Here is a 23,418-nt window from a genome sequence, read left to right as displayed (position 1 = left end):
TCCTGTTTGGCCAGCAGAGATGGCGGCATAGGAGGACGCTATGCTCGGAGCTCCGCAGTTTATTTTAACATCCATCTATCTAACATCTAGTTTTGAACATCTTTTTCGGGCTCCCGAGTGACTGTGTGAGTGAACAACGCAGAGCGGAACACCCCCCTTCCTCCCCCCTGATTAAGGCAGCTTACCTTCCCGGTGCCTTGGTGTGGCGCTGCGGTGAGAGTGGTGGTTGCGGCGGGGGAGGTGGCCGGGGAGCCTTGCGGAGGCTGGAGGCTTGCGGAGGCTGGAGCTGAAGATTGAGGTGGTCTGTGACGATAAGAGCGGTTGCGCGAGTCGGATGAGCGCCGACCCAGTGAGGTCCCAGTGAGGTCCCGCCCTGACCCATGCCTTCAGCGGCAACCACTGCAGCGTTTCCTTCGGGGCCTCGGGGCGTCTTCTGCCCGAGTGTAAGAGCCGCTTGAATGAAGGGCGTGGAGTAGCTGAGGGCGTGGAGCGGCAGGCCTGGGTGCTATCCGCGCGGCCTGCCTTATCCCCTCTGCGGCTTACCCGCGGCTTTCTCGCGTGGGAGGGAAGGGAGAGATCGTGGTATCAGTGGCGCGACACGGCGCGCCCTCCGCCGGCCGCTTCGGCGGCTCCTGGAGAACAAGATCTGAGAAGAGAAGGACGGCGGAACGCTCCGACCTGATGAAGAAAGGGAGCCAGTGGACGTGACTGGAGGACAACGAAGGTCAGGAGATAGGAGAGAGCTGTGGTGGAGGCCTAGCTGCAGCCGATGGTGGGCGGCCACTGGCTGTAAATGAGCTGACCTGAAGCAAGAGAGACACAGGCAATTCTGTGTGGACTTGTTTGAGGGTGGGAGACCTGGTTGGGAGGGTGGGAGACCTGCCTGACTGCCAATCGGGGAGGGGGACATGTGCAGACTGGAGAGGGATGTTGTGAGGAGGGTGGGAAGCCATGATATTAAAAGGCTAGGCGGCAGATGCTGGAGAGGTGCGGGTGACAGGCCACGCCAGCCTAGGGGAACGAGGGATAGATGCTTAATATCCATCCCCTGTTCCGGGCCTGTTCATCACCAGAAGACAACTGGGGGATGCAGGACTCCAGCCGACCTCCGACTGCTGTTATGTAACACCAGGTCTGTGGTACAGAAAACAACACTCATCCATGACATGATCTTGGATGAGAACGCAGACCTGGTGTGTATTACTGAGACCTGGCTGGATGAGGCCTCAGCTCCTGTGCTTGAGGCCATGTGTCCAGCCGGTTTCCGGTACACACAGCAGCCGAGGGTTGGTAGGCGGGGAGGGGGAGTGGCAGTTATCTATCGGGGGTCCTTGATTTTCGCCAGACCCCCTCTCCATGAGACCAAGTTTATTGATTGCATGTACTGGAGGTTGGGCCCAAAGGGCAGTTTAGGGATTCTCCTTGTGTACCGCCCACCCCGCTGCACAGCAGACTCCCTGGCCGAGGTGCTCGAGGTGGTCTCGGGTGTGCGGGTTCTCTCCCCCAACCTTTTGGTTTTGGGGGATTTCAACCTGCACACCGAGGCTGCTCTCACTGGAGCTCCTCGGGATTTCATGGAAACCATGACTTCCTGGGATCTGCACCTTAGTAATATCGGGCCCACCCATGTAGCCGGTCATGCTCTTGACCTTGTGTTTGTCTCGGGAGGGGGAGGAAGTGCTCTGAAAATGGGGGCTGTTTCTTCTCACCCCGTGTCATGGTCAGGTCACTATCTGGTGAATGTAGACCTCTCAGTGCCATATACCCTCCGCAGGGGACAAGGACCTATTAGGATGGTCCGCCCCAGACGCCTGATGGAGCCTAATGGATTCCTGAAGGCGCTGGGAGATCTGGAGCTGTCTGAAGGTTGCCCGGCCGAAACCCTAGTGACAGAGTGGAATAGGGAGATCACCAGGGTAATAGACTGGGTGGCCCCGAAACGTCCTCTCCCCCTGAATAAAACTCAGATCGCACCCTGGTATACACCACGGTTGTGAGGTCTGAGACAGGAGGTGAGACGACTAGAGCGCCGGTGGCGGAAATCTCGTTCTGAAGACGATCGGACACTGGTTAGAGCAGCAATAGCTGCCTACCAGGTGGCAACAAAGGCAACAAAGAGGGACTTCTTTGCTGCCTCAATTGCGTCCGCAGAGTGTTGTCCCAGGAAATTGTTCCAAGTGGTCCGAAGCCTGGTTGGTCCAGTTGTGCAGGAACCTATGGAGCAGTCAAAAGCCTCCTGTGACACATTTGCAAAACACTTTGCCAATAAAATCGAGCGCCTGAAGAGCATGATTCCGTACGCTGTGGACACAGGAAGTGGGCCAGAGTCGGCCAGTTGCTTTCCAGTCCGGTGGGATCGGTTTCAGCCTCTTCCCTTTGCGGAAGTGGACAAGGTGATCTCTACTGTGAGGCCAACCACCTGTCTGTTTGATCCTTGCCCCACGTGGCTCATTGTGGGCTGCAAAGAGAGACTGAGCAAAGGGATCAAGGCAGTGGTGAATGCTTCCTTGGAAGAGGGTGCTATGCCATCAGCCCTCAAGGAGGCAGTAATAAAGCCCATCTTGAAAAAGTCCTCCTTGGATCCCCAAGAGCTGAATAACTTTCGCCCAGTCTCTAATCTACCATTCTTGGGCAAGGTGATTGAGCGAGTGGGCCAAACAGTTACAGACACACTTGGAGGAAACAGACTATCTAGATCCATGCCAATCGGGCTTCAGGACTGGACATGGAACTGAAACAGCCTTGGTCGCCCTGGTGGATGATATGAGGAGGGTGTTGGATAGGGGAGAATGTACATTCCTTGTCATCCTGGATCTCTCAGCGGCTTTCGATACCGTCGACCACGGTATCCTTCTGGATCGCCTGGGGGGAATGGGAATAGGGAGCACTGTTTTGCGGTGGTTCCATTCCTATCTCTCAGACAGGCATCAACGGGTAGCATTGGGGGATGAGGTTTCAGACCCTTGGCCTCTCAATTGTGGAGTGCCACAGGGTTCTATCTTCTCCCCCATGCTATTTAACATCTATGTAAAGCCGCTGGGGGCCATCATCAGGAGATTTGGGTTGCAGTGACACCAATATGCGGATGACACTCAGCTCTATCTCTCGTTTAAGTCCTCACCAGAGTTGGCTGTGGATACCATTTCCAAGTGCCTGAAGTCCGTAAGCGAATGGATGGGAAGTAATAGGCTGAAGCTGAACCCCGACAAGACTGAGGTGCTGCTCGTGGGAGATAAGAGAAGGTTAGGAGATATAGACCTGGTGTTTAATGGGATAAGATTGCCCCTGAAGGACCAGGTCCGCAGTCTCGGGGTCATCCTTGACTCCCAGCTGTCTATGGAAGCTCAGGTTTCGGCAGTGAGCCGGGCAGCTTGGTATCAATTACATCTAATACAGAGGCTGCGACCCTACCTTCCTGTCCATCTGCTCCCACGGGTAGTACATGCCCTGGTCTCCTCTCACTTAGACTACTGTAATGCGCTCTACGTTGGGTTACCCTTGAAAATGGTCCGGAAACTCCTGCTGGTACAGAATGCGGCGGCACTTTGATCAAAAACAGCCGTCGCCGTGATCACATCACTCCGGTGTTAGAAGAACTACACTGGCTACCAGTTGTGTACCGGGCCCAATTCAAGGTGTTGGTGTTAACCTTTAAAGCCCTATACGGTTTTGGACCAGTTTATCTGAAGGAGCACCTCCAACATCACCAAATATGCCGCCTGACAAGATCAGCCATGCAAGACCTTCTCTGGGTCCCACCAGTTAAAACAGCTAGGCTGGTGCAGACCAGAGAGAGGGCATTTTCAATTGTGGCCCCCACCCTCTGGAACTCCCTGCCTTATGATCTTTGCCATGCCCCCTCCCTGGTAGGCTTCCGCCAAGCCTTAAAGACCTGGCTATTCAGGCAGGCATACAGGATTGCTGGGGTGGACTAGGGTTAGCTGTATAGATGGGCGGTTTTAGATTTTCATTGATTGTTGTTCTGGTTAAATGTTGTATTTTTATCCTTTTATCTTTTTATGTACGTCGCCTAGAGTGGCCGTTGTCGTGGCCAGATAGGCGACTTAAAAATAAAAATTATTATTATTATTATTATTATTATTATTAGGAGGAGGCAGTGAGCACTCGGGAGGAGGGGTGCAGGAATGGCTACCTGTCAGGAATGGCCACTGTCCGGCAGATCACTGGGCTTTCCCCCAAACTCACCTCCCCCTTTACAGAACACTGGGACCTTCCTCTGGATCCGAGTCCTTCTTGTCAAAGCCTTTCTGCCAAGACTTCTCCACGGTGCTCATGATAATAGCAGACACAGGAAGCTTTGGCAGCACTTTAACAATACTTGGTATCAGTTTTCTGGAACATATATTGAACTAACTTCATCTCTTATCACCACTATCAGCCTCAGTTCCTCAGACTCCCATCCTGCAATAGTTATAGCACAGGAATCTGCTCCATATCTTCTACTGTGAAGATAGATGCAAAGAATTCATTCAACTTCTCTGCAATTTCCTTATTCTGCTTAAGCACACCTTTGACTCCCATGTCATCCAAGAGTCCAACCAGCTCCCTAGAAGGTCTCCTGCTAATGTACTTAAAGAGTCTTTTGTTATTGGTCTGTTTTTAGCAATGTGCTCCTCTAATTCCTTTTTAGCATCCCATATTGTCATCTTGCATTTCTTTTGCCAGAGTTTGTGTTCCTTTTTATACTCCTCATTCAGACAAGACTTCTATTTTTGAAGGAATTCTTCTTGCCTCTAATAGCTTCTTTGATTGTGCTTGTTAACCACGTCAGCATCCTCTTGGCCCTGTTGGTACCTTTCCTGATCTGCTATATACACTCCAGCTAAGCTTCTAATATGTGATGTTAGTCAACACCCAAACATTTTGGAATGATTTGGTCCTCTTGAGTTTGCCTTTCAACATCCAATCCCCTCAGTTTCCTTTCTTGAAGTCATGTGTCTGGGTTGGATTTTCTTGGCAACAGCCATTTACATGTATGTTTAATTTAATAGCACTATGGTCACTGCTCCCAATTGGTTTGACACACATATCTCACTAGGTCTTAGAAACCACTTTAGATTAAGTCCAGGATCACTGCCCCTTTGGTCGGTTCCATGACCAGCTGTTCTAAGACACAGTCATCTAGGGGATCTAGACAGCCACCTGTTGGGGATGCTTTAAGTTGGATTTCTACATTCAGCAGTGGGCTGCACTCAATGGCCTTATAGGCCCCTTATATTATATGATTATATGATTGAATAATTAAATAAATGGGTGTTAGTTACCCTCTCCTCGCCCTGCTTCTTAACTTGCCTTAAATCCTTGTCAGCTGGGGCTCCATCCAGCTCAAGGAACTGGCCATTGAGGCATCTGGAAGGGCTGTAGTTCAGTGTGAGAGCATCTGGTTCAGTCTCAAGCGGGATCTCCAGCTAGTTCTGCGAAAGACCCTTCTCTGCCTGAAACCCTGGAGAGCCACTGCCCGGCACGGTGGTCAGTGCTGAGCTAGATGGACCAGAAGGCAGTCGCCACCTCTGCCTCTGTTCCTGTGGATGTTAACTGTCTCTGAGGTAGTCTAAACAGATGAAACCTTCACCAGGCTAAAGTAGCCCAGCTCTCTCAGCCATTCCATTTGGCTTCCAAACCCCTCGCTGTCCTGACTGCCCTCTTCTGTACATGTTACAGCTGGTTAATGTTCTTCTTAAAATGTGTCTCCTAGAACTGGAGACAGTACTTCAGATGTGGCTTGACTAATGCAGAACAGAGTGGAGCTCTCCTTTCCTCTGATCTGGAGGCCGTGCTTTGGTTAATGCAGCCCAAGACTGAATTAGCTGTTTTAGCAACTACATCACACTGCTGGCTCACGTTGAGCCTGTGACACGCAACAAATGCGACCACACAGGCAAAGGCAACACAGACATGCATAATTTTTATGGCAGTTGGACATGCATTGCACAACATCTTGTAGCCTTACATTCCTGAAAACAAACAGGTCTTCTCATTGGAAATGATCTCATTTCCTCATATCGCAGCTTGTGTCTGTAGAAAACCAGTTTCTGCATCACAGGGCCATGAGGAGGCATCACGTACCCACTTAGAATAAGCCAATTTCCCATTCCTTTATTCTCAGAATAGCAGCTGCAGACAGGCTGCGTGGGGTAAACACAAAGTGCTTTCATTCATTTACAGCTTAATCCATACTATAGGAAAGTGGTATAAGTTGGAGCTGCTGGCAAAAGACCAACTTAAAAACAAATGCATCCAAACCGCATTTGTAAGCAGCCGGCATGCTGGGGGGGTGGGGTGGAAAGAGCCCTAGCCCAGAAGAGGGAAAGCAAAGATGCACACCGTGTCCATAGCAACTCTGCCAGCATCACCCAGTCAATGCATACTGGCCCCCAGGCATGCATGGCACGCCCATCCTACACAACCAATCACAGGTGGATACGCACAAATGGCACAACCAGACCAAGTGCTGTAAACACACACAAATATATGGAGCTGCTGGTACCCTCAATGCCCCTTCAAGCACACCCACATGGAACCAGTATTCCCCACATACTAAGGAACAATTTTCACACACCAGGAGATGCCAAAGGAAGATTTACTGCAAGCACAGGAGATACAAAGCACAAATGGCATAGCAGCTCAGAAGACAGATGGGGAAAGCAAACACACACCCTTCAAACACTCAGAAAACAACCCCATCAGGTGTTCATGCTGGAGCATGAACAGCAGGCAACTCCACCACCCTTTCCTCTGCAGCGGTAGCACCACCACCATGTAATCTCAGCCAGTTTCCTGCTGGATCAGACTGCAGAGGATGGAAGGAGAAACAAAGGCTCAGGGTCTGGGGCCTTTGCACCTGCTGTGGCACCCATGGGTGCAGGACTGGCGATCCCTGACCCATGTGAAAGCCACCCTACTGAAGAGCGTGTATGCCTTCTCGGGTATGGAGTCCGTGGCTTTGCTGAACGTGCTCGAGGACTGGCCCAGAGATGGTGGCTGGGCTGGGGTGTGGGGGCCACTGGCCGTGGCCACCTTCCTTCTACAGCCAACCGTGGCTACTCTCTAAGTATCCCCCTTAAATATTAGACAGGTGCCATCTCTTATATTTTCGGCACCTACTGAAGACCTTCCTCTTTCAACAAGCCTTTTAAGTTGAGACCTTATCCCAGTCTGCGTCTGTGTTGGAATTGCTTTTTAATGTGTTTTTAAACCTTTTTTTAAGATGTCTTCAAAACTTTAAAAAAAAGTTTTTAAAGTTGTTTTGTTTTAATGTATTTTAAAGTCTGTTTTTATGATATTTTGAAGTGTTTAGTGTTTTTGTTTGCTGCCCTGGGCTCCTGCCGAGAGGAAGGGCAGGATATAAACAAAATAATTAATAAATAAATAAGTCCTCTCCTGCTCATGTGGATGTGCCCGCCACTTAGCATGCTATAGTCAGGTGGCCTGGCAACACATGGTGATCAAACACACTTGGGAAGATGCCCATGATCTGGTGCTGCTGCCTCCATCACACAGGGTGTGTGTGTGTGTGTGTGTGTGCGCGCGCGCGCGCGCGCGTGCACTTCCCTGTGAAGGTAACCAAAGTGGTGATAGCCTGTACCAAGCTGTGCGGTGTAGCAGCAGTGTGGCAGCTACTCATAGACATTGACCTGGCTGGGCTGGGGGCCTGATGGGGGAGGCAATGGAGACATGCTTCTGCACCACAGGCAGGACCCCCCCCCCCGCCCTATCAGTGCATCAGCATGTTGCTTTGGAGCACTGTGGGGCAAGATGCTGCTGTCAACCGCAGCCTCACAATGTCAGCCGCCTTCAGGGCCCCGTCTTGCACATGTGCGCTGGCCCCTAGCGACAGTGGCCCCTGCTGCTCACTGCCTGCCCTGCCCTCCTCTCTCCATGGGCTGCGCCTTATCTGCCCCCGCCCCTCCTGCCAGCTGCCGGCCTCCCCACCCTTAAGGCCAGTTGACAAGCAGGTGCCTTCCTTTCCGGTGCCTGCTTAAAACATTTATCTTTAGGCAAGCCTATCAAGACACATAGATGTTGATGTGTTTTAATCTGTTTTTAGCCTACAGCTGTTTTTGAAATGTTTTTAATTTGTTTTCAATTTGTTTTTAACTGTTTTTATTAATGTTTCTTATAAACTCTTAGAGGTTATTTACAATCAAGCAGTCTATAAATTTTGTAAAATTTAAATACAGAAGGCTTGCCTGGGAAGGTTCACATGCCAGGCTGTCGCCTACCCCGTCCCTGCGTTCCAAAGCAGCCTGTGGCAGGAGTAGCTTACCTGCGTGCATTCCAGCCCTGTCTGGATGGTACTTCTCATCCTCCTGCTCTGTGTTAGGTCCCTACAGGAGAGGATGCTGGGAGTTGTGGTCCAAGAGCAGATTCTGTGGCCACATCCACACCATACATTTAAAACACATGGCTCCCACCCCCAAGAATCCTAGGAATGTTAGTTTACCCCTCACTTATAAAAAACTAGTTCCCACAATATAGTTTCCTATTCCAACAAAGGCAACAGTAAAGAAACAGGAGTGCCCAGTGCAAGCGTGTTGGGTATTCTACAAACCACAAAGCGCGCACACACACACACAACACACACACACACAAAGGCGAGCTAGGAGTTGGGGGCATCAGGGTAGCTGACCCCTCAGTGCCCAGCCCTGTCTCTGGTTACAGCAGAGCGCCTGCTGCTGCTGCTGCAGTTGTTGCTGTTGCCAGGACCAGTGATGGGGGCATTTGACCTTTGGCCTGGCACCTCCTTACCCGCCTGGGGCACTTCTCCTCTGGCCTTGGAGCTGCTTGGCCCGTTCGCTGGGGCCTGGACATCCCTGGGACTGCCAGATGCAAGACAAACACTCTTGAGGGCCAGGAATTTTGGTTAGCTTGTTAGTGTGCAGCCCCTCAATGGCACCGGTCTGAGTGCTGGGCCGCTCCTGCAAATCTCCCGGCCAACACACACTCTCCAGGGCTGGTAGTTGTGGGAGTCGCATTGACCAGTGGCCTGGAGCAGCTTGCTCTTGCATCTCTGGGCATGGGGGATGTCACACCAGTCTCTAGCAGAAGGCTCTGCAGTGACGTGGGTGCCGGCACGCACAGCAGGGGCCATGTGTGGGAGCAAGGGTGAGATCCTGGCAAGTAAGGGAGGGTTTTCCTGTTGTTTATTTATTTGTAAGCCGTTAGGGGGATGCCCCCCCCCCACCCTGGCTACAGGTCTGGATCCTGCCAGGGGTGTGGCAGTGTGAAGGCCCACAGTAGCCTCAGCTGTTTGGAGGGGTGTTTGCTGCTGCCCCCCGCCAGCCCCCCATACAAGGGATGGGGGTTGTTTTGGGTTTTCCCTGTGTCCCCCTTTCCTGGAATGACCCTGTGGGGGCTCGGAGGGTGCGGGTGTTCGGTGCTGTTCCTATTGCCCTGGACTCCGGACTTCCCAAGTCCTGTTGGGGAGAGAGGCTTGAGGGAGAAGTATTAGCACTGTTTCCTCTCCCTCATCTTGGGAACTTTGCTTGAAGTGTGGCCTTTTCCAACCAGGGGCCATGGTTTGGCAGGTGGGGTGCTCCGCAACATGCAAAGTGCACTGCCCCCATGTTGCCCCTCCCGGGAGCCCCGCTCCTGAGCTCATGAGGCAGCATGTTGTGCTGTGAGAAGCATGAGTGAGTAAGTAAGTAATTTATTAATTGCAAGCCGTTGGACATCGCAACATACATGCAGACTTAAAAAACACATATAAATACAATAAAACCAATATAAACTGAACAAGTTCTATTAAAAAAAAAAGTCCATATAAAACTTTAAAACCTATTAGCCTTAGACTGAAACTAAATCCAGGGAACATAGATGTTTGGCCCTCAGTTTTTCCGCAACATAGGCGAAACGTGCCACCAGGTAAGTTTTCCAATATTCATTATCTTCTAAAAGGAGTGTAATGAAATAATCATCGGATCTGGGACCCAGAAGGGTTATTACAGGGTCAAGGAACTCGGATCTGGGCTGAGAGTAGATCGGACAATCAAATAAATAATGAGGTAAGTCTTCCACTTTCTCCATATGACATTTACAAAGACGTTGTTCAAGTGGAGTTTGTTGATAGCGCCCAGTTAGCATTACTGTTGGCATAGTTTGAAATCTTAAAGCAGTAAATGCATGTCTAAGATGAACCGGCAGTTGATATGTTAAGTAATTAGCCAATTTATGTTCACATTTGAAAAGATTAAACCATCTAGAAAATTTGGAATTTAGGATTGTCAAACCATCAAGCCAAATGCAATGTCTCGCTATATGATCATGAATATTATACCTATGCAGCGCAGATATAGGGTGAATGGAGATATGATAATGAGCAAGAACCATCCGAAATTTGGAGTTCCAGGCATTATTTACTGCTGCCGCTTCATAACATAACCTTGCTAATATCTTTACTGACGAGTTTGCCAAAGATGACCAGTAACGGAGAAAAGATTCATGTATACGGGCACTAATAGGGAGCAAACCAGTTTCGGCTCTCATGAATGCAGCCGGCGTACCAGGCGAAAGGCGAAGTAAGCATATAAAAAAGGTGTTTTAGATGGCCTCAAGGGTAGAATATGAAGACACTGACCACCCCCAAATTGCCGCCCCATAAGTAATTTGAGCTAAAATCTTGCTTTGAAAGATTTTTAAAACAGGAGCTACCAAATTCCCCCCCGCTGTCCTATAGAATTTTAATATTGAACCTGTCGCTTTAGTGGCGGACAATTTAATGGCTGCCAAATGTGTTTTCCAGGCTAGCGTGTCTTGGAAATGAATTCCAAGATACTTGAATGACCGGCATTGTTCAATTGGATGATTCCCAATAGACCAAGTATGCTTTTGATATTTGTTGCCAAACACTATTATTTTTGTTTTCTTATAATTGATTTGAAGTCCCTCAGTCTTACAGTAAGAGTCTAGCTTCGTCAAAAGCCTTCTTAGTCCTACAGGCGTAAGGGAAAGGAGGATCATATCATCTGCATATAAAAGAGTAGAGATCTTTCTACTACCTGCAGAAGGTGGAAAATATTTTGATCCTTCTAATTCATATACTATATCATTCAGATATAGGTTGAATAAAGTGGGTGCCAAAAGACACCCTTGTCTAACTCCTCTTCTTACTGCTATTGGGTCAGTCAAGTTATTACCTACTCTAATTTTAAGGATGTTATTTGAGTATAGTTCTCTAATTAAGAATAGTAGGCGTTTATTAATGTTAGTTCGCGCCAGCTTGGCCCAAAGGCAATCTCTATCGATTGAATCAAATGCCGCAGCTAAATCCACGAAGGCGGCATATAAATGTTTAGTGGGACCACCTACAGCCTGCCTTGCGAGGAAATAAAGAGTGGCACAGTGATCTAATGTGCTTTGGCCTTTCCGGAACCCTGCTTGTTCCGGAGCGATAATCTGATTTTCAATTTCCCATTCCTCCAGTTTTTGAAGAAGGAACTTACTGTATATCTTCGCGCCTATGTCCAAAAGACTTATAGGCCGGTAGTTGTTCGGGTCGTCTTTTATACCTTTTTTATAAATGGGAATAACTATACTCTGTTTCCAGCCGTCTGGCATTAATCCTGTGTTGTTATTATTAGTAAAAAGCTTGGCCAGAATAGGTGCCCACCAATCTGGAAAGCCAAGGAAAAGCTCCGGGGGAATCATATCTTCCCCCGGAGCCTTGCCCTTTTTTAGTGCAGAAATAAGTGATCTAACATGAGATGGTGTGACCGGGGGCCAGAAGTAAGGACTAGGCTTAATATGGACAGGGCAAATGAGATTTGTCGTAGACTGGGAAGCGAATAACTGGGCAAAATGCTCCTGCCACTTTGATGGAGAAATGTTGCTAGATATAAATTGTCTGTAAATACCAGAGCCAGTAGCGACCAACTCCCAAAAGAGGCGATCGTTGCCATCCTGCCAAGCTTGATAAAGCCTGTCCCACTGGCTCCTTGCGAACATCTGTTTTTTATATCTGATTAGGGATTTATATGAAGAACGCAGATTAGTGAGTTGATTATAGTTAAAGGTGACTGGGTCTCTTAATATTTTACGAGTAAGTTTAACTAACTGATGCTTTGCCGACTTGCATTCTTGATCAAACCAACTCTTACTCCTAAACTGAGTTATAATGGGTCTGCATCTTTTAATTAGCAAAGGTTTAATCAAAGCTAAAATTTGCAGGTAAGCTATAGTGGGATCCATATTCGACTCCAAAACTGCCTGTCTGATCTCAGAGATACCAGGATTTCCGAGTGTTTGGAGAGTGAGCGTGTGTAAGTTTGAGGACCAGAATACTCTGCGGTCCGCAATCTGTAAATTTTCATTATTTGGTAATACCGGGGGGGGACAGCGGGTTAATCAATCTTAGACTCAATACCAAAGGGAAATGGTCGCTTTCAATTCTATCCAGAACACGAAAACGATCCACCCTCGGGAGAAATGTACTTGAGACCAGCATATAATCTATTACACTGGCGCCCCGGATGGAAAAATAAGTGTAGGCCCCATTAGAATTATCAAGCAGAGAACCATGTAAATTGATTAGCTGGTGAGAGAGGATTAAATCTATTAACCTCTGACCTTGCTTATTTAGCGTTTTTTCTCGCAAAATCCTATCCTCCAGGGAGAAAGGGTTAACCGGATCATGGTTTAGTGAAAGTACATCTAAACTACCATCACTGATCCTGGCATTGAAATCACCACAAATAATCAATTTATAATCCGAATATTGACACTCCAATAGAGCTATAAACTCAGATAATTGGTCCCAAACATTATATGATGATAGATTCCTAGCTTTATGAGGAGGAAAATACACATTTATATAATGAGTGGACCCGTCAATGAGCTAGAAATCCTTAGACCTTGTACGAAATGTTCGCTAGGTGGATTTAGGGTATGGATCTCTAGCGGCAAGTCATCAGATATAAATATACAGAGCCCACCACTACCTCTGCCATTAATGCTATGTTTAAACGCTGGAATGGAATAAGCCTGAAAACCAGAGAGAGACATTGATGAATCAGTTGTAACCCAGGTTTCCTGCAAACATATGATCTTATATTGCTGTAAAAAATTGAAGAGGTCGTCCTTACAGTCTTTATTGGACCATCCCTTGATATTCCATGACAGGATCATAAAATGTCAAACTGACCCTGGTAGTTCATTTGACGCCTCAGTCAAGATCCGGTTGGACATGCCCTCTCTGGAATCTAGCCCAGGTGGAGAGTTCATGCAACATAAAACATCACGCATGTTAGTAAGAAATTGTCTTTGGGGATCTTGCAGACCCGTTATAAAAAGCGAGTTAGATTCATCCTTTACTTCCTTTTCCACTTCATCCTTTGGGTACGAGTTCGCCTTTGAACGTTCATGAATCACCGAGAGTCGTAATGAAAGATGAACTAGTCTATTTAAAATTTTGTCCCGTTCAGTCTCGGGCAATAATCCAAAAGACTATATCAGGAATTGTTCATCCTCCTCTAAAAGATCATCAAGTGGGTCCTTCTGGCGATGGAACTTAGCAGGCAGATGATGGTTAACTATCAGAGTAGAATCTTTGATGGTAACACAATCAGAGACTACGTTTTCCCTTTGTTGGGTGATCCGATCCTCCTTAAAATTTGAACTAGAATAGCTCCTTTGGTAATTTAACGCTGTGAGGGGCTCTGGCCGAATTCGAGCTGCTTGTCCCACAACAAGATTAACTTGATCCTCTAAATCTATCAACAATTCCGGTTCTAATTGGGCTGGTATGTCAAGCTGATTTTGACACTTGTTCAGATCATTTGTTAAAACCATTGGGGGGGCAACATTTGCAAAAAAGCAGAGAATTGTTATGCCCTGCTTAAACAAAGAGTCTTTATTACGCCATATTTGCTTGGCTATTTCCTGTGAGGCAAAAGTAACCACAGCCCGCGCTCTGTTACTGTTAAAGTAAAGATATTCTACTTGATTGATGTCAATTGTATGGATTTCCCTATACCGAAATGGAATTAGCGATTTATTCAGTAAATCTGCCAGGTGACGTTTCCTGTTTAATGGGCTTATTAAACCCCAAGGTTTTGGATAGTTAATTAGAACTAACTTATTGCTTATAAGTACAAGTTTCCAGCTCGGGGATGAGGCTGATATCGCCGGCTGATGTTTTATAGATACACCCCTCAGAGCATCTTGCCAGGGATCCTGCAAAGGCATATAAAGCGAAGGAGTTGGGGGAGGGGTTTCAGATGTACTCTTCCCCTCACAAATCGATGGAACAATAATTCTTCCTTCTGCTTTAGGTACTGCAAAAGTCTTTATATCAGAGTGTTTTAGTTTGTTTGGCAATTGAGGTGAGGAAGGTTTAGATTTTCGTGACTCCATAACAGATGTAGATTCTAACAAGTTAAAAAGTTTCTTATAATTCATCCTGCTTTTCCGCGGAAGATTTTTAGACTTCACGTTTTTACTCTTTTTTACGTGGAATGCCGGCCCCTTCTTTCTGCCCCTGCCTAATTTCTGTTGGACAGGTTTCGTGGGGGCTGCAGATCTTGCCAAATGCCCCTGGGAGGTGGGGGACACATTGATTTGTGGAATGAAGCTTGATGTGACTAACGTCGTTAATGAGTTACATTCATGCATAAATGACTTGAGACTCTCCAAATCCGTGGTCAGCATAAGTAACCACCCTTGTAAAGTAGAATCAGTTGTAACTTCATTTAGAAACAGGTGATTAGAGTCCGATGGAGAAGCGTGAGTCACCTGTTGTTTCTCAAAACTGTCGCAGTGCTGTTCTACCTCATGACGCGAGGAAGAGATGGCAATCTGGCAAACTTGTATTGAATTTGGTGTATCAATGTTGACTGCAACAACCTGTTGTATGTCAGTATCCAGATTACCCCTTAAAGCAGTATCTCCTTTTGTAAGAGCAGAATCTCTTGCTGTATATTGTCTTTCAGCTAGCTCTAGTTCTTCAGCCAAGTTCATTGCTGGTAAGTCACTTTTGTGGTTATGGAGAAAGCCTTTGAGAGGCAGAGACCATTCTAAAGGAGAGGAAACCGAAGCTGCAAAGTCCTTTTCAGGATGGTGTTTGGGAACCGTTGGGAAAAAGTTTGTAATTTTCTTCTGTCCCTTTAACTCAGGTTCCAGTCGATGTAATGGGGGAGAACAGTCTTGTTTCCTCTGACTTATCTGCTTTATCTTCGACTTGTTATTTATCTTCTCGGTTTTATCTTTCTTTGGTAAACTCTGCGAGGGAAGAGGGAGGCCTAATGCTCTTCTCTCCTTTCTTGTTAGCACCATTCTTTTCAGTGAAGTTTAGTTCGTAAGGCTGTATGAGAACGGAGCCGTAAAACTTCAAGGCAGTTTTGGCAATTAGACGAAAGCAGCAACAACGTTCCCTAGGAGCATTTTTTTTTTTTGCACTAAAGACTAAAAGGATTAAACTCCAAAATAGCTAAATCTGGGCTTGTATTATGGCTAAAACTGAACCTATGTTGTTTATAGATTTAGATAAGCTAAACAAGGCAAGGGAGAATCTCACCCGAAGTCAGCGACCGGAAACCGGAAGTCCCAACCTAACTCGGAGTGCTCCTCCTGTGGCACAGGTGGGGTTGGTATCCTGCTGCTGGTGCACGCCCTCTTCCCACTGGATCCAGAAGCTGCTCTCTCAGGAGCAGCGTGGGGTGGCTGGCAGGTGGAGGGAGAGAGGGCTCTTCTCATTGTTCCCTAAGGGGCGTGTCCAGCTGCACCATCCTTTTTGTGGCTGTAGTTTGCAGCTGCTTGCAAAGGAATCGCTGTAGGCTGAGCAATGATTGGATGGGGTTGCACATCCTTCCTCCCCATGTCCCATTCCCCTACCTATGTCACATCCCCTTTTGGGGGGGTCCTGTGAACACATCGTCTGCAGGTGTATTTGCCTCTTGCATATGGGGTGGGGCCAAGGAGACTGGACTTCCACTGGTGTAGTGCATTTATGCTGGCATGTATAAATGGATATCCCTCCACTGGGTGTGGGGGGCTCAATATGCTGGATCTTACCACCACCACCCAACCAACCTGGCATTTCTGGTGTTTGGACTGCACTGTAAATCGTGCAGATTAAAGTACACAAAAGTGCTGGCATTACATAATTTATTCTGCAGTTTTTCTGTGTATAACTTTTCTTCTGTTGGCCATGGGGAGGGTCAAGCACTTGTGTGGGGGAGCAGAAGCCTCACTCCAAGTCCATTTCCCCAGGTATTACCCACAGATCTTTTCCAAGTGAAGCTTTGCGTTCCAAAGGGCCAAACACTGACTTCTTAAAAAACCAACAACCCATGATAGTGGAAACTTTGAGGAAGCTGGATTGTGCAGCCCAGGAGCAGGCAGCCGCCTCCCTTGCTGACCCCTCCCTTGGTCCTCTCCTTTGGCTGGCCCAGGGAGCTCTTCTGGAGTTTCAGGCAGAGGCCCTTCCCACCAGAGACACACTTGTCCTCTGTCCTCTTCCCTTTTCAGTTGTCCCCTGGAGGGATAACAGCATAGCTACAGTTTCTTTGCCTTCAGAGGGTGTTGTGGCATTGCCTAACTCTGCAAAGGCCCCTTGAGATTTGTGGGGTGGGAGATAACTGAAGATAGATTTGCCTCCAAATGCAAATATCACTTGCCTCTTTTGTAATTCTACTTTTCTGTCCGCAGCCTCCAAGCTTGGCCACTCCTCCCAAGACTGCATAATAAATAGCTGAGGTGAGGCCCAGAGGAAGTCCAGGCGACAGGATCGGCAGGCACAATGGGCGACTCACAAACACAGGAGCTGCTAGGCTGCACTGGTATGGAAGAGCCCTTGACAATGCGCAACTCAAGCCTTCTCTCTGTTTTAACTGTGGTCACTTGCAACAGCCATGTTTTAACCATGAGAAAGGCAATCTCTCCTTCTGATGCTTGTCTTGGGCGAATTTGTAAGTAGAAATGCCAGGACGGGGGACTGGAGCTCTGGTGAGGGACCAGCTGTGGCTTTGCAATCGTCCTCTGCTCAGAGAAGTCCCAAGCTACAGCTCCTGTCAAGGAATGGGTCTTAAAGTAAAGACTCTTGAAGAGTTTTTATATTCCTTGCTGGGGGTACAACTTAAAACTGAACCAGTGTTTTCTTGTCACCGTATTTACTTGTTGCCATTTCCTTTCCCCTTTGTGTGTCGCAATAGGAAGGAACTTCAGCTGCTGTTTTAAGGAACTTTAGTTTCAGCATCTGAAGTTGCAACATGAATTGCAACATGCAAAAGAACTGCTGGAAATTTGGGGATGCAACCACAGAATTAATTACAGTGTCTGGCAATAATGTACATTCCCACCATGTGGCTGACAAGAAATCTATAAAAAGGCAGCCTAACTGACCAAGCAGAGCACCTGATTCAAGATTCACTATGGAGCCTCACAAATGCCCAGCAAGTAACATTCTCCTCTTCCTTCTTTCTGTTCTTTGTCCAGATGGAGACAAGGGCTATGCCCAGGCAGCTGTCTTCAGGTCCAGGTAAGTGTCCTGTGCCAATGGGCAGCCGGTTTCCGCAGCACAGCAGAATGGGTGCCGGTCCGTAAGTGGCAAAGCCTGTATAGGAGAGGCTGCTAACTCGGTGCCTGTGAGCCTGCAGAAATCATTGTGCTCACATTAATCTGGCACTTTCTGGTCAAAATTGCTCCAGCATCTACAAACTGGATACCAAACAGCAAACACTGCACATTTGGCAGATGCATTATACCTGATTTCTCTTTTTTTGCCTGTAATATGTCACATAATCTGAGCTCTTGAGACCAAACAAACTTCTCATCTAAATAGATGAATGCTGAGTCTCAGAGCTAGTGAGAAGGATGTGAAAGGGATTGTTCTCATGCAGGACTTTGAAGGATGGACTGACAGCACCCCATTCCTCCTGCTTCACTGTGCCCAGTGCTGTGATCCCATTATGAGTACAGGTGTTCATGTTCAGTCCAGTTTGGCGTCTGACGCCCTTCTGGTGAGTTTGATGCTGCCACCTGGAAATGCTGCCAGAATGCAGGGGTGAGCCGGACGAGTCAACAGCAGGGGAAGGTGCCAGCTGGGAGTGGGAAATGATGAGCTGCTGCAGGCCCTCGGCTTGGATAATGGGTCAGGCACCACCTTGGGCTGTAGCTTTGGCTCGTGGGTTTTGTAAATGGCAGACAGCTTCTGCAGAATCAGGTGTAGGCCTTGAGACCTCCACGCTGATTGGGCAAGTCAGAGGCAGCCGGGTCCTCCTCGATGTGAAGATCTGGAAAATGCTGAGGATTGCTACCAGGTGTATGGCTGATGGGAGAAAAAGGGAGTGTTTTTCTTTTAACATCATCCCTTGATGTTTCAGAATCTGGGATGTCAACCAGAAATCCCTGTACCTGCAGAACAATGAACTAGTAGCTGGATACCTGCAAGGCCCCAATTTTGCACTGGAAGGTGAGTCTGTGTGGAGTTGGGCTTTCCTGAAGCTGCTGATAGGCTGAACAGACAAGAAATATGCCCAGTGGGTTGGGTCTGATCTGTATTGTGGATATGCAACCAGCACAGAACATGCAGAGGAGCTGCGGGGGTGTGTGTGTGTCTCCCACTCTGCTCCCTCCTGCCCCCAGCCTTGTTTCCGAATCCCAACCAAGAGAGGGAGGCATCTTCCTCAGACATCCTCACGCTCTTCTCACTGCTGCCTGTTCTCTGCTTCTGCCTCGATCATAGGCCCAGTCCCTGGCCTGGCTTGGCATCCACATCCAGCCCCCAGTCGCTGGAAAGGGAGAGGAACATTTGCAGCTTAGCCCAAGGCCTCCTTTTCTCAGGTTGTGCCCTTCTGAGCTGGAGGCAGATTGTGTCTGTGGGATCTTAGCTGCCCAGGAGCTCTTGAAGAGCCTCTCCTGCCTCCAGGGTGGCAAGAGGCAACCCTAGACCACTTAATGCCCATCTGGGGGCCACTGAGCCCCTAATCCTCACCTCGCTCACCAGAATGACCACCAAGATCCCATCTCTCACCTGGAGTCCCCACAGGATGTTGACAGACTCTCTCAATTTCTCTTTCCCACCTCCAGAGAAGATATACTGGATTCACAACCGTGCCTTTCACCAGGACAAATTCCCCATCATCTTGAGTATTCAGGATGGGAAGCGGTGCCTGGCTTGCTCCTCCAGTGCCTGGCCTGCGCTGCAGCTTGAGGTGAGGGGGCCACTTCCGCATCGCCACATTGCGCTTGTGATAGGGATGGGAACCCTCGCTATAAATCCCACAAGTGTCAGAGAAGAGACCCAGAGGCAGGCTGTGTGTGAGAGAGAGGGGGAGGGAGAAAGAGATCCTGTCCTAAGTGTTTACCTGGAAGTAAGTCCCGTTACGTTCAGTAAGTCTTACTCCCAAGTTGCAACAGCCTCATGTGCATTGCTCCCTGTGTGGGAGGGGAAAGGGGAGAAGCTGCCCCTCTGGGTGTGCGTGTGTGCATGTGTGCGTCCCGTCAGTCTGTCCTGTCTTCAGTGGCTGCAACTCTCTTTGAAAAGGGGTGATTTGTTCTGTCTTCCAGCCTCAGAGTGGAGCCAGTGCCACACTTGGCTTCTTTCCCACAATAGCAGCAGAGGCAGCTGCTCTTGGCAAATGTTGGCTGTCCCTCTGCTGTGCAGTGGGTGCTGGAGAGAGGCAAGAGGAGGCCTCATGGATGCCAGGATGGGGGGAGGTGGCTGTGCTGGAGAGAGGCAGGAGGGGGAAATGGGGACAGGCAGGGTGGGAGGCAAAGGAGAGTTCTCTGCGTTAGGGTTTACCAGCCCCAAAGGCCTCTAGTCCCATGGTGCTGAATAGTCGTGAGTCAGCTTGAGAGCCTGGCAGAGCTCCTTTGCGCTCCCAGGCAGAGCGGCTCTTTCTTGGGCAAACCAGCCACCCTCCCTGCCCCTCACTTGCGTAGTTCACGCTGGGTGGGCAAGGAAGAAAACTCACCTGCAGGCTGCCCTAGGAAGAAGATGTCCTCCCAGCCGCCGTCCCTGACATGTCAGTACTGGGTGCCTCATGGGGATCTGGCTCCCTTGGGAACATTCGTGTTCTCCTCATCAGCCGGGAGGACAGACGCCCAGCTGAGATGGGATCAGCCCTCCCTGCCACCATTCCCCACACGCCAGCACAGACTCTCTCCTCAGAGGCATCTTTAACCACATCATTCCCTTTTATCCTCCTCAGAACATCAACATCACCGACCTACACAAAGACAGCAGGGAGGAGTCCGGCCGCTTTACTTTCTTCTTGTCCAACAAGGATGGGATATGGCGATTTGAGTCAGCTGCTTGCCCAGGCTGGTTCTTGTGCACCTCTTCCAGAGCCAATGAGCCTCTTGGCCTCACACAGCTCCCTGGACCGTCTCATGTGGTGGACTTTTATTTCCAGCCCTGCTGAGCCCTCAGGAGCAGCAGCTGCCAAGTGCCCAATTTCCCCGAGGGACTCCTTACAACACCCAAGGATTTCACAGCCACTCCTCTCTCAGTAATGCTGCAGCCTCCCCCCGTGTGGGTGACGGAGCATGGAGAGGCACCCAGAAGTCTCTCTCAGCCCTAATGGAGTCCCCTCCTGCACGGGTACAGCTGTCCTGATGGCTCTTCCTCCCAGCTGCTTGGCCCCGGCACCGGATCCTCACGGGCACCAATCTTGCCTCGGCAGATTCAGCGTCCCTTCCGGGCCAAACTATGCCACACATTTGTGCTTGTGCCCCGTTTGCGGCTCAGGCTGCAGTCTCCAGTAGGGGACACCTGTAGAGTGGGCGGGGTGGGGGGAGGCAGCCCAATGTTTTTGCCACTGCTACTTTTGCACCTTCTAATCCCTCTCCTCCAAAACTGTTTTGGACTGGGAGGGGGGAAGATCTGGGGAAATCAAGGCTTACCTAAAACAGATCCATAGCTGCAATTCAGGTGTACTTAAACAAAACAAAACATTTGTTTTAAAAGAAAATAGTAGAACTAGAACGTGAAGAATTCAGAAGTTAAAAGTACGAATCCTGAATGTTTTATATACTTTCACAGCCATCATTATGAAGGAAAACCACAGGGCAAGCTATCTAGCAACCCCATGATGTTATAAGGCATTTATTTCAAACCCAGATTCAAAGGAAGGATTTGGGATTTTGGACAAACATACTGAGGGCAGAGAGAAAGAGGGAGATGGGGTGGGAGAGACAGAGAGAAAGGATGTCAGAAAAGACATCACAGCTGCTTTCTTGCTATGGGAAACACATCTTTATTCTTGAAGAGCGTAACCAGGAGTCCACTTTATCACTCCCAAATCATACATGAAGCAGCCCAGCTGAGGAACCTGCTTTTAATGAGCTTCCACTAAGAGAGGGAGGGGGAAAGTGGTGACTCACTACTATTGAATATGAATGGGTTTTGTTTTTTTAAAAAAATGCAGAATACTTTCCCTTCATAATTCCCAAGCATTTTTTAAAACTCTGTCTCAAGGAGGGAAGCCATTTTTCTAATGTTATGTGTTCAGCTGTCTTGGACCTGGCACCAGAAATTCATTCCTGAATTATTTTACAGTTCTACACAGACATGTTGGTTGGAGAGGTTAGGATGTGATGTCTCTCCTGCCCCCCAGCTGGGCTGACCTAAGGGCTGTGGGCACACTAGTCACTTCCAAAGCAGCCAGAATGGTTTTCTTGGCTGCCTTTTGAAGCGCTCTGCCCTCTGCTAGCCACATCTCTCTTCCCCAGTGCTGACTTCAGACCTTTCAGGACTGCTCACAGCAAAGCATTGGGCCAATCACTGTCTCTGTCTGAGCCTGCAGCAAAGTGTTTCCATTGGCCACACCTGGAGGGGCAATGGGTTGATATACCAATCAGTTGTGAAACCTCCGACATTGAATTTTTTAAAAAAAACTCGCACTCAAGCTGCTCCCACCAGGTTTAACAGTAAGAAGGGGCAGGGGTTGACCAGCATCATCATGTGCCCCCATTTTCAAAAAAGAGAGGTGGAGACGCACTGGAAACAGCAGAACAGTGATAGTGTCTCTACCCCTTAAGTGGACTTACCCAGGCATATCTACTTGCACCACCACAAGGAAAGCCCTGCTGGTGTTAAGGACAAGAGAGGAGACTGTCACAGGCAAGGAGAGAGAAAAATAAAGTTTGGCACCTACTGAAGACCTTCTTTTTCCAACAAGCCTTTTGATAGAGACCTTTATCCCACTCTGCATCTGTATAGGAATTGTTTTTCAGATGTTTTTAGCGTTTTATCATTTGTTTGCCACCCAGGGCTTCTTCAGGGTGCAGGGCGGGATATAAATTTAATAAATAAATAAATAATAATGAATGCTAACTCCATTCATTCATTGGCTCCACTCACAGAACTCACCCACCAAAAATGCAGGTGTAACTAAAATTCATCCCATAGGAATCAATGGAAGGGCAGAACATGAAGGTTTACACAGCCCCTCTACAGTCACTGCCCTCCCCAGCCAGGAGCAGTTAAGATATAGCCTTAAGTTACATTTGAGATACCCAGGCATATGTACCTGTTGCATCTGCCTAGTTCACATTGCTCTGCCCCCTTCCAGATGGGCAACTGCAAAGCTCTCTTCACGGGCCTGGAAATAGTGACGGGGTCCTAATGTGTGGCTACCAAAGCACCAGCTGGAGCTCAACGTATAATTCAAAACATTGATTACCTGTTTGTTTCTAGGCTTAGTTTAAAGTGAAGGTGTTGCTCTTTAAAGACCCAAGACCAGGTTACTACGAGAACCACCTCTCCCCCTCCCCAATCCGCTTGAGCTTGAAGATCAATATTAAGAAGAGGGGGAGGGGGTCACCTCCCCCTCCCTGCTTTCTGTTCAGACAGGCTCCTCCTCTGCATGGTAGACCCTCATCTGCTGTTTTTAGAAATTTTTATGACTGCTGCTTTTATATATGTTTTTCTTCTACTCTTTTTGCTTTTATTTGTAGTGTTGTTTATTGATTTTATTGCCTATTTTTGCAAGTTGCTTTCAAATGCTACTGAGAAAAGTGGAATATAAATAAAAACAATAAACACAGACATCCCTGAGCAGAGTTGCTCTCCTTGGGGATGAGCTGCAGGATAAAGTGACTGCATTGGCCATTCCTAGGGACTGCTTGTATATTTGTCAATAAAAGGTGTTACTAAGATGCCACAGTTCTCCCAGCCTGTTGCTGTTGGATGTTTGTGCCTTGAGTCCTGAGTCAAAGGGATGGAGCAACCCCCTGTGAAGAAGGATTACAACATTTTGAACTTTTTAGTTTAGAGAAAAGGCAAGTTAGAGGTGACATGACAGAAGTGTATGATATTATGCATGGCAGGGAGAAACTGGATACACAAAAGTTTTTCTCCCTCTCTCATAACACAAGAACTTGTGGGCATCCACTGAAGCTGAACATGGATGGCTTTACAAGAGGATTAGACAAATTCATGGAGGAGGGGAAGGCTACCAA

At 48.2% G+C, this 23,418-nt stretch overlaps 1 protein-coding gene across 4 annotated transcripts; it reads left to right on the top strand.

Moving 5' to 3' along the window:
• The first annotated feature begins 15,481 nt into the window (after nt 1-15,481).
• Nucleotides 15,482-23,124, top strand: LOC133368543 (interleukin-1 receptor antagonist protein-like). Of its 4 annotated transcripts, none has more exons than XM_061592892.1 (6): nt 15,482-15,593; nt 16,663-16,793; nt 17,449-17,491; nt 18,336-18,424; nt 19,042-19,166; nt 20,166-23,124. In XM_061592892.1, the coding sequence occupies exons 2-6, from the start codon at nt 16,754-16,756 to the stop codon at nt 20,376-20,378; spliced, it is 510 nt and encodes a 169-aa protein (XP_061448876.1). In that variant the 5' UTR covers nt 15,482-15,593; nt 16,663-16,753; the 3' UTR covers nt 20,379-23,124. The 4 variants fall into 4 exon arrangements, with proteins under 4 accessions (XP_061448876.1, XP_061448877.1, XP_061448873.1 ...); XM_061592893.1 differs by lacking the exon at nt 15,482-15,593 and adding an exon at nt 15,699-15,895; XM_061592889.1 differs by lacking the exons at nt 15,482-15,593; nt 16,663-16,793 and adding an exon at nt 16,801-16,922.
• The last annotated feature ends 294 nt before the right edge of the window (nt 23,125-23,418 follow it).

This window comes from Rhineura floridana, chromosome 12 (assembly GCF_030035675.1).
Source record: "Rhineura floridana isolate rRhiFlo1 chromosome 12, rRhiFlo1.hap2, whole genome shotgun sequence".
Lineage (NCBI taxonomy): Eukaryota > Metazoa > Chordata > Lepidosauria > Squamata > Rhineuridae > Rhineura > Rhineura floridana.
The sequence above is the reverse complement of the archived record's forward strand: the minus strand, read 5'-3'. Positions and strand labels throughout refer to the sequence as shown.

What these genes read in the sequence shown, in the direction of transcription:
- LOC133368543 (XM_061592889.1), top strand. Translation starts at nt 16,814, where the DNA reads ATGCGCAACTCAAGCCTTCTCTCTGTTTTAACTGTGGTCACTTGCAAC. An exon ending in GCAGCTGTCTTCAGGTCCAG is followed by an intron (nt 17,492 to 18,335) that starts GTAAGTGTCCTG and finishes TTGATGTTTCAG; the next exon opens with AATCTGGGATGTCAACCAGA. An exon ending in CCCCAATTTTGCACTGGAAG is followed by an intron (nt 18,425 to 19,041) that starts GTGAGTCTGTGT and finishes TCCCACCTCCAG; the next exon opens with AGAAGATATACTGGATTCAC.